Consider the following 9,905-nt stretch of genomic DNA (forward strand, 5'->3'; position numbering starts at 1 on the left):
TATATATTATATATATTTTTTATAATTTAGATCAACGATTAAAACAACTGAAACATCAATATTTTGAGTCACCAAAAAAAAGAAATATCAATATTTTTGATATACTTATATAGAGTAAATTTAACCATAAACAAAAAAAAATATAAATGAATAAAAAGTCTAGGAAAAATTTAGAGATCAGTAATTATATTAAATTTTGGCCAAGATGTAATCAATAAAAAAAAAAGTGAGTTATTAAATAAAATTTCACGTCAATCTCACGCCATTAAAATTATCATTAATAATTATTTAATGGTACAAATCACAAAAATTAATGATGCTTAGTACTCCTCAAAAGTCTAAGGATGCAAGCACGTGGCCGCCGTGAGTGAGAAAGTGATCCGTGAATCAAACTTTTCTTTGAAGAATCTTAACAGGAAAACCACCTTTCATCTGAGAGGTCAAGAACGAAATGAACTCCGGTTCAACACCGTCGGCCGCCGTGGGAACCACCCTAAAGCTCCTCAGAACTCCAGCCACCACCCTCTTCATCTGCAAAAATGCCATTTCCTTCCCCAAGCAAATCCTGGGACCCGCTTGAAACACCGGATAGCTGAAAGAATCCCTCGCCACGAACCGCCACTTGTCGCCTTCAACTCTCTCCAACCACCTCTCCGGCCTAAACTCCGCCCAGTCACCACCCCAAAGGCTTTCCATCCTGCCCATGGCGTAAACATGATACGTCACCACCGTTCCCTTCTTCACCGCCGTCCCGTCCGGCAAAACGTCGTCGTTCACCGCCTCCTTGCTGTCCGTCGGAACCGGAGGGTACAGCCTCATGCTCTCACACAAGGCAGCGTGCGTGTACACCATCTCCTTCACTTCATCGTAAACCGGAGCTTCTGATTTCTCGTTTATCTCTTTCAGAATCTCCTTCTCAACGCGAGGGTTCTTCGATAACAGCCAGAAGAACCACGTCAGCGCCGCAGAGGTAGTGTCCTTTCCGGCGAGTATGAAGCTTATCACTATGTCCGTCACGAAGTCCTCGTCGGAGTGACCGGAACTCAAGAACCGCGAGAGCATGTCGACGGATCCAAGCGATGAGTTGTCCTGGAGCTCCTTTTTCTTCTCTCTGACGAGTTTATTGGCAGAGTCGCGCACTTTAGATACAGAAATTCGCAATCGCTTCTCAGATCCGATGTTGAGGGCTCTCTTAAGCTTCCATACGAAGTGTAAGGGTTCGCGAAACCGTAAACTGCTGATCTCGGTTGCTTCTTGGAATGCCTCGGCGAAGTCGCTTCTCTCAAATGATAAGTTCAAGTACTGAGGATCGTACCCGAACGCGATTCTGCAGATGTTGTCAAACGCGAATCTCTGAAGGATATCTTGCAAATCCAGGGTTTCTTCCTGCCTTGCGGCGGCGCCGGACAGGATGGGGACCAGCCGATCGGAGAGTTCGCTGTCGACTACGTTCTCCACGAAATTGCGGAGCGATTTGGTGTTGAACTCGTGGCTGGCAACTTGTCTCTGGAACTTCCAGTCCTCGCCGTTGGTGTTGAAGATTCCGTTTCCGAGGAGATCGGAGAGGGTTCCGACGACGATATCGCCTTTTCGGTAATTGGGGAAGTTGTTCTTCAGGATATGCTGCACGGTGGCGGGGTTGGCGGTGAAGATGGATTGGATGCCGAAAAGGCGGCGGAGGGTGAAGGTGGCAGCAGGGGAGGCAAGGACGATGTCGGAGAGCCACTGGATGCGGCGGTGGGAGTTGGCCTTGAGTGCTAAGTAACTGCCAATGATTGGGTATGATTTTGGGATGACACTGGTTTTGCTCTTTTTTGAATATGGTTTGATTAAGAAGAAAACGAGAAAGGGAAGGAACATTAACAGGAACAAGATGATGTTTTGAATCATTTTCGTTGTTTTGGTTTATTGCTGAATGGATATTGAGTCTTCTGCTTTTTATAATGTCTTTTCACTCTTTTGGATTTTGAACTGCTGCTGTTCATGACGTATGTAAACTCGTCGCTCACAACAATTTATGGCCAAAACTTTCAATCTAATTTTTTATGTTCATACTTTAAATTATTATCTTTATATAAGAATATCTTTGAGGTCACAATAATCTTTTATGTTCATAAACAGAATCTATCTAATAATTTTAAATTATTTTCTTTATATAAGAATATCTTCATGTCAATAGTTGTCGGAGTTAAATCTCAATTTGTCCCCTGAAATTTGGCCTGATACACAAAATGACCCTCACAATTTCGTTGGTCCCAATTAAAACCCTCAAATTTGTAATTGTGGCTCTAGCTTATCCTTGCGATCATTTCCGTCACCAGAATGCTGATCTAGCGCAATTGCATGACATGGTGGACACTACTTAAACGACGGCGCATTGGTTTCGCGCCCAAACCCTTTGGAAACCACATAGTGTAAGGGTTTTTCTTGATGTTTTGCAAATTATGATTGTCCTATTAACCCACAAAAAACTGAAATGACGTGGTTTTCAAATGGTTTGGGCGTGAAATCAATACGCCGTCGTTTAAGTAGTGTCCACCATGTTATGTAATTACATCAGATCAACATTCTGCTGACGAAAATGATCGCAGGAGCAAGCCAGAGTCACAATTGTAAATTTGGGGGTTTTAATTGGAGCCAACAAAATTATGAAGGTCATTTTAAATATCAGACTAAATTTCAAGGGCCAAATTGAAATTTAACTCTAGTTGTCGATTCAAATATTCCACCATACTTTAAATTGGTGATTTCCCAACAATAGCACTTCAATTCAATAATAATAATAATAATAACATACGCAGAAAATATTAGATAATTAATATTTTTATGAGAAATATTAGAAGTTCGTGAGATTTAATAATTAAAAATAATAAATTTTAATAGAATTTAATTTTTTTATTTTATTTTGAGCCAAATGACCTAATATACTTAGTCCACGGCATATGACGCCTCCCAAAAGACACATGTTTTTCTTTAAGGACCGCAATTGTCACTGTTATTATTTATGACGCAATAATACCCTATTAGTGTAAAAGACTAAAAGTCCATTTTGACCACGCATTAAAAAATAATCAGCTTTAATGTTATCATCATTATCATTAGTATATTTAATCTAGAAGGAAGAAGATTCAATAACTGAAGGCCTGAAGCTATCTTAGCTTATGTACATTCGTTAGTTGTCGCACGAGAAAAATTTCCTTGTGCGTGTTCTACGAAAGTGCTGAGGTTTAGGGGTTTAATTATTCGAGACACTGTTGGATAAACGCACCTGTGCTCAGCTTTCTCAATTTGTCACTCTAGTGTGAAAGAAGGCTTTGTCTTAGGTGGGAAAAGATATATTAAGAATTTTGGTAGTCCAAATAAAAAAAAATTAAAAAATAATATGGTAAATTACTTAAGTACCATCATCTTCTTTCTCTTGTTTTTCTTCGTAATAATAACTACCATCATCCACTTGCTGTATTTTTGTCTTTCTTTTTAACAATAGCAATCACCACAATACTTACAAGTTACAACCAACATTATTAACAATATTATTACTAACTAATTATTGTTTTTTCTTTTTTATATTGTTAGGACAAGGTTTCTTCGCTCAATTCCAACGCTCCACAATCATAGATTTCATAAACTGGTTTGAGATAAAAATACTGGTAAAAAGTAATAATTAAATTTTATGCAATTTTTAACACCAAACTGAACTCATCCTTGATGACTGGGTTGTGCCTTGTTAAATGGTAACTAATATACAATTTTAATGCCTTGTCAGTTGCCACTTCACAGATCCAATATGTTGTGTACTTGTGTTCTAGACTAATTTCAATAAACGACGAGTTCATTTGGTCAAAAGTACTATGGATGTTTCATACCCATGATAAGTAGGTGATGCGTGATGTTTTTTATAGGAGCTTTTATTTTTGCTTCAAAGCTCACATTAACTGATTAACTAGAAAAAAATATTCATAATTAAATCTAATTTTCTATCAAAAGAGAAAGATAACAAAATGGATGATAGGACAAAGAAAGAACAAATTGAGAACCACGATAGAATCAGAACCAGCCGTGAAAGAAGCATGGGTACATAGTTATTACATGTGGCAATTTATGATGGGGAAAGTTATGATGATTATATTCAACCCTCTTCTATAGGTTTGTGTATTGTTTTTTTTTTTTTTGGTAGTAGGTTTGTGTATTGTTATTACAAAAAGCTTAGCTCATTCTCTTTACGCCTTGTTATTCATTGATTTTTCCTTTTAAGAGTTCTGTCCATTCTCATTGCTTATGTTCAAGGAGTCAAAAAGAAAAACAAAATAGCAAAACTTGTGAAACATTGATCCCGTGGAATCTTCGATAAAATACTTCTGATTCAGAATATGAGAATAATATTCTAAGCAGTTCCATACGAACATGATCATGATATCAATAACGGAAACACGATAAAAACTGACATTAGTAGCGTGTGGTTGTCTGGATACTCTCTATTTTTTTTAACAATTGAGAGAATAAAATGTGATCTCTCATCATTAGTTTTGTAAGTGGGACCAATAATAAATGAGAAAGAGAGAGCAATGAAGAGTTAAAGATCACACTTTACGCTCTCAATTTTTTTTAACAATTGAAAAGATCCATTCCCGTCATTTGCGTATTCAAATTGAGTTCTGTAGAGCATAGGTAGGAACATTCAATTTAACATGCTAATGACCCAATATAACATAAGTAGTTGGGTCAAGAAAACATGCAATAATCAGAATTTGTGAAATTTTTCTTTATTAAGATACTCAATCATTGAATAGCCCGGTAGCAAGAAAATCATGTTGATCATTCATTATATGAACCTTGAAAGCCCAAAATTATATAATTGACAATTAAGTAAAACTGTAGAACCATAATCCATAGCAGAAAATTCTGAACCGAAAAAAAAAAGCAAAAAATTCTCCTTGCTAGGAAGGAAAACTAGATTTCTAGAAATATTACAGGGGAATATAGCATAATGCAATTGGGGAGAAAATGCATAAAGCGGATTTCGGATCCAAGTAATCGAGAGAAAGAACAAATGCAAGTTTTATACCATATGAATGTTTAAATGGGCATTATTCCAGCCAGAAAACCATGACAAGACCAACAATGCCACCACCTACGAAGAAAGAAGAAAATAAAAGAAATCCTAGCCCACCATAAAACCATAAAATACACCCCAACAAGAACTACACAAAAATTGAATATAGCTTCTTAATAACCATAATTGGTACCATACATGGGGCCATACTCGGAAGAAGGCACATGGCCAGCAGTGCTAGAGGGCGGAGAAGCATATGCTGGAGCATTAGTTGGATAGGAACCGTAACCTTGGCTAATTGCTCCTGCCACTTGATCCTGGGCAGCACTTGCAGCTTCAGCGACGAAGTTCTGCATCAGATAGAATGTGGTTTTTCGGATAAATAAATTAAACCAAAATAAGGCAGAATTTGAGAAACTGCTACTTGCCATATCACATTCTGAACTCCCCGCAGAAATGCTCTGATAAATTCTATGTTTTTTATTGTTTTATATGATTATTTGAAAATCGACAGGCAAATGAAAGAAAACAATAGCATGAACTCACAGGACAATGATAATTACAATATACTCCAGCACATGTTTCAAAATACTTCTGAACTTGTATTAGAGCAATCATGTTTTGAGCTGGTCTTTGTCCAATGAAGCCACTATTCAAGGCTTTGTGCAAAGTAAATCTTATGCAGTATAAATCAACACATCTCATTATGATCTACCCAAACTCACGGGGTGCATAATAGACTGGAACTTTGCCAAAAACAATACCAGTAGCAAACATGGTACACCTTTAAAATCAAATACCTGAACCAGCTGTTGGGCTGCCTGTATCTCTGATGTAGTCCCACTTATTTCAACAGTCATCTCCCCTGGCACTCCCCTTGTCTCCTGAACCGTAACACTTGCTCCACTAGCACGACGAATGTAACTGATATTTGCACCTGATGCTCCAATAACAGCATCTGCATATGATAGAGGAATTTGCATGTGCTGTGTAACCTATGCAGTAGAAACGAAATTACATAAAATCAAGATACGATGCCTCATCAAATGAATATCACTCTCCACAAAAATTCTCAAGTTAGGCAAAAGAAGACACCTTAGTTGCAGCAGACTGTTGTGGTTGTGCACTTGGTGGATGAATTCCAGCGGATGGATCCCTGCCATAAGCAGATAGTGGAGCCTGATGGAATTGTTTGTCCATAGGAGGCATGTCGGCTGTTGGGTAATAATTATCATAGGGATGTGATGGTGGCATATATTGCTGACTAGGGGGTGCAAAAGCAGGCCCACCACCACCAGGAGCTGGAAACCCTTGAGGAGGAGGAACCCAAGGTTGGCGTGGGGGTGCATTGTGGTTGACTCGAACATCTGGCATTTGCATCTGACAGTTAAAAAAAAAGACAACAGAATTGTTAGCAAAGATTGTTGTTGCATGTGTAACTTCGAAACAACATATAAAATTGCTGCATCACAAACAATATACATTTAGAAAAGGTCCAAGACATTGTAAAATTGTAAAAGAAACTTCATAGCCACTTTTTGATCTTCGCATTCGCACCTTTTAGCTTCGTGGAAAGAAAAGGAGGGGGAGGTAAAAGGACTTGCCTTTGTTTCAAATACTCCGACTATGCTGCGGTCAACCAAGAACTTACGCAAATGAACTGCAATAAGTTCAACTGCCTTATGAACTCCAGCAGGTTCACCTTGTACTTCAACAACACTATCGTCTCTCAAAGCAAACACAGGTAGGTTTTCTGTTTTAAATAGTACATTATTCAAGAAAATTAAAACTCAGTAACCAAAATCTTTTAAGATTAAATATCATAAATAGTTCTTCTTGCATATTTTTTCATCAAGTGAAGGTAACATATAATTGCCATTTCTAACAAGAAATTAATGAACTCTCTAAACAATTATATTACAGCAGTCTGATCACTAATGCAGCAGAGAAAGGGGGGGGGGGGAGGAAAGGGGAAAAAAACTGAATGTAAATTGGGAGAATATGCCATATAAGATCAACTAAAAGACCACTTGATAAATAATTCTGAAAAAGTAAAGTGTACTGGTTTCCAAATATAAGCAAGGTATCCTAATATAATCGAAAATAGATGGGAACAAACCTAGCAAGGTATCCTAACATAATCGAAAATAGCTGTGAACAAACCTGATCCAAGAACACGTATAATGCAACCAGAGCCATCTTGAATGGATTTTATGGTGGAACCCTGCTTCCCAATCAGACTTCCTGCTTGAGTATCTGCGACTAGAAGCCTAGTGATAATTGAGGGCCCAGCACCTGATGTGTCTGCCGAGTCATGGTCAAGATTGATGACTTGTTTATGAACCCTTAACAAACCCTCAACTGCAGGTGGTATGGTCCGATCTGGCTCTTCTTTTGCCGAAACCATTACCTTTTAAAATCACCAAGAAAGAGAATTCATAAACACTAAGTACCAAAAAGTACAATAGATCATTTCCAAACTTTAAAGCAAATAATTTTATCTATCTTACCCATTAATTGTTTCATCTTCTTGTTCATCGATATTGTGGCATTAACAAGGAAAATATGGGAATAATCTTATTCATTATATTTTATTACCAATTCTTAGAACCTTGTGTTGTGAATCTCTGATTAAATTGATTAGCATTTATTCTTGCTATGACAAATTTCTTTTAGAATAATTAATTAATACTTCTTAATATTAGAAGAAATCTGTTCATGCTAGCAAGGTTCCACCCAACGAATTACAGGGATCAAGGTAAATATTAGACTTGTAAAATTTCCTGACATGTTTCATGACTTCATTATCATTTCTGATTTCTTTTATTTGTTGTTATCATTTTTATTTATTTTAAGTGCTTTCAAGGAAATACTTTCAGGGAGTGTGGCAAGACTCCAATCGACCAAGTTTTGAAGTTACCAGGTACATTGAAAGCTTCTTGCAACCAAAGTCTCCACAAACTATTTCTGGTTGCTAACACAAAAACAGCATCTCAGCACTTGCATATGCTTGTTGCTGTTTCGCTGCTTTGGTTCTTCTGTTTGAAGCCACTTTGGTCATTCATATTTGTTGAACCTGCACATATCCACTCGGTCATCGTGACAAAAATACATCTCTTTTTATGTATATTTAAACTGTTTGATCAATTATCTTTCCTTTGTGTGTTTATTAGTTTTGTATTATTTTTATGCTTTTACTTCCTTGTCTACAGTAACTTTTAACTACATTCCTTCACAACATGTTTTCTAATGGACCAATCACTAATTTCAATTTCAGATTAATGGTATAAGAACTTTGTTTGATCAAAAAGGAATTCCATATCAAATTAATAGGCAGTTCCCCCAATAATATAGATCAGCAGGTTCTAAGTAACTATGAAGATATTCAAAGGAATGCAAAGATCAATATCCACAAATACGTATAATATGCTTAAAACAAACAGTTAAGTTATTCCAAGATTATCTGTCACTGCACAAATTAACAACCAGCAAACTGAAAAGTACACTCACAGCTCTTTCCATGGTTCCAGGAGGACCATCAAGAATTTTGATTCGCGCCTTAGTTTCTTCTGTGATTTTCTTAATAAACTCACCCTTCCGGCCAATAATACTGCCAACCTTTTGCACCGGGACCAACATCCTGAAGACATTCTCTCCAGGCCACCCAGGCCACTTCTTAATTTCATGTCCTTGGGAATCATTCTCATGCCCTTCTTGTGGCACAGAAGGACCAAAATTCTCAGTTACATCTCCTACATCATGATTTTCTTCAATGACATGCTCCTCTTGTGGAGAACTGGGGTCTTCCGGAAAATCTCCAACATCATAGCCAGCAAAATCATTCACAGGAGGATTGGCATCCTCAGCAAAATTTCCTGGATCATGGTGTTCATCAAGTTGATGCAGCTGAGGAAAACCAGAGCTATCAAACACATTCCCCTCATCAAGTTCAACAGAATGATCTTGTTGAAAACCAGGGTCCTCAGGCACATACCCTCCCATATCATCATGCCCATCAAATTCTTCCCCAGACATCACAATATTATATTCTTAATTTTTCTGCAAAACCACTCAGTTAAAACAACAACAATTCAGCACCAATTCAAACAGAATTTGAAACTAAAACACAATCCCCAAACAATTTCACTAATGCAACATACAATTCCTTAATTCCTTCTAGACTTCTTCCTGTAGATTGGAGTAGTGGAAACTAAACACAATCACTTAAAAGTTGCTAAAGCACAAACGTCCAAAGTTTCAAAAAAGAAAATTTTGAATAAATAAATTCAATTAGTTAGATGAAAAGCTCAAAACGAAGAAATAATAATAGCCATCAAAGATAAGGTGGAAAGTGTAGTGTGTAAAATTAGGGTTTAAGAAGAAGACGAAGAAGAAGAAGAATATCTTTTGAGGGCATTAATCTAGAGGAACTTACATGGATCTACAAGAACTTCAACAAGTAACGAAGCGAATGGATTCAGAGGCCGTGCAGAATGTTAGGTTTAACGATGAGGGTATTTATAAGATATTTTCGTTCTTGTCTTTTATTTTTTTTTATTTTGTTTTCACGCCTCTCTAATTTTGCCTTTTCAATTTAATCGAATAATAATTTTAACGACCATATTATTTATACATTGTACATCAAAATTAATTATTAAAATTAGATATTAATATAAATTAATATAAATATATATCAAAAATAAATTAAAAAAATTATATGAATATTTATATTTAAATATATTAAAAATTAATATTAATAATTAAATTTTAATATATAAATAATATTCTTATAATTTAAAGAGCTTTTCGCAATTTGATCTCATATAGGGCCCTACGCATCTTACATCTTCAC

The 9,905-nt window shown here is 36.5% G+C and overlaps 2 protein-coding genes across 3 annotated transcripts; both read right to left on the reverse strand.

The window, feature by feature from the left end:
* Positions 1-203: 203 nt before the first annotated feature.
* On the reverse strand, positions 204-2,045 carry LOC107645254 (cytochrome P450 94A1). Its single transcript, XM_021103651.2, has one exon. It carries the CDS (start codon positions 1,888-1,890, stop codon positions 388-390), a length of 1,503 nt encoding a protein of 500 aa, XP_020959310.1. The 5' UTR covers positions 1,891-2,045; the 3' UTR covers positions 204-387.
* Positions 2,046-5,040: 2,995 nt separating this feature from the next.
* LOC107645253 (flowering locus K homology domain) lies at positions 5,041-9,622 on the reverse strand. 2 transcript variants are annotated; one of them, XM_088490267.1, is made up of 8 exons: positions 9,489-9,622; positions 8,564-9,112; positions 7,974-8,129; positions 7,217-7,463; positions 6,658-6,806; positions 6,149-6,433; positions 5,854-6,048; positions 5,041-5,403 (listed from the first exon to the last, which is right to left on the reverse strand). In XM_088490267.1, exons 3-8 carry the CDS (start codon positions 7,980-7,982, stop codon positions 5,227-5,229), a joined length of 1,062 nt encoding a protein of 353 aa, XP_088346393.1. In that variant the 5' UTR covers positions 7,983-8,129; positions 8,564-9,112; positions 9,489-9,622; the 3' UTR covers positions 5,041-5,226. The 2 variants fall into 2 exon arrangements, with proteins under 2 accessions (XP_088346393.1, XP_016204727.1); XM_016349241.3 differs by lacking the exon at positions 7,974-8,129 and having other exon boundaries at positions 9,489-9,576.
* Between the last annotated feature and the right edge of the window lie 283 nt (positions 9,623-9,905).

The sequence above is a fragment of the Arachis ipaensis genome, chromosome B6 (assembly GCF_059453495.1).
Source record: "Arachis ipaensis isolate K30076 ecotype BB chromosome B6, ASM5945349v1, whole genome shotgun sequence".
NCBI classification, from domain to species: domain Eukaryota; kingdom Viridiplantae; phylum Streptophyta; class Magnoliopsida; order Fabales; family Fabaceae; genus Arachis; species Arachis ipaensis.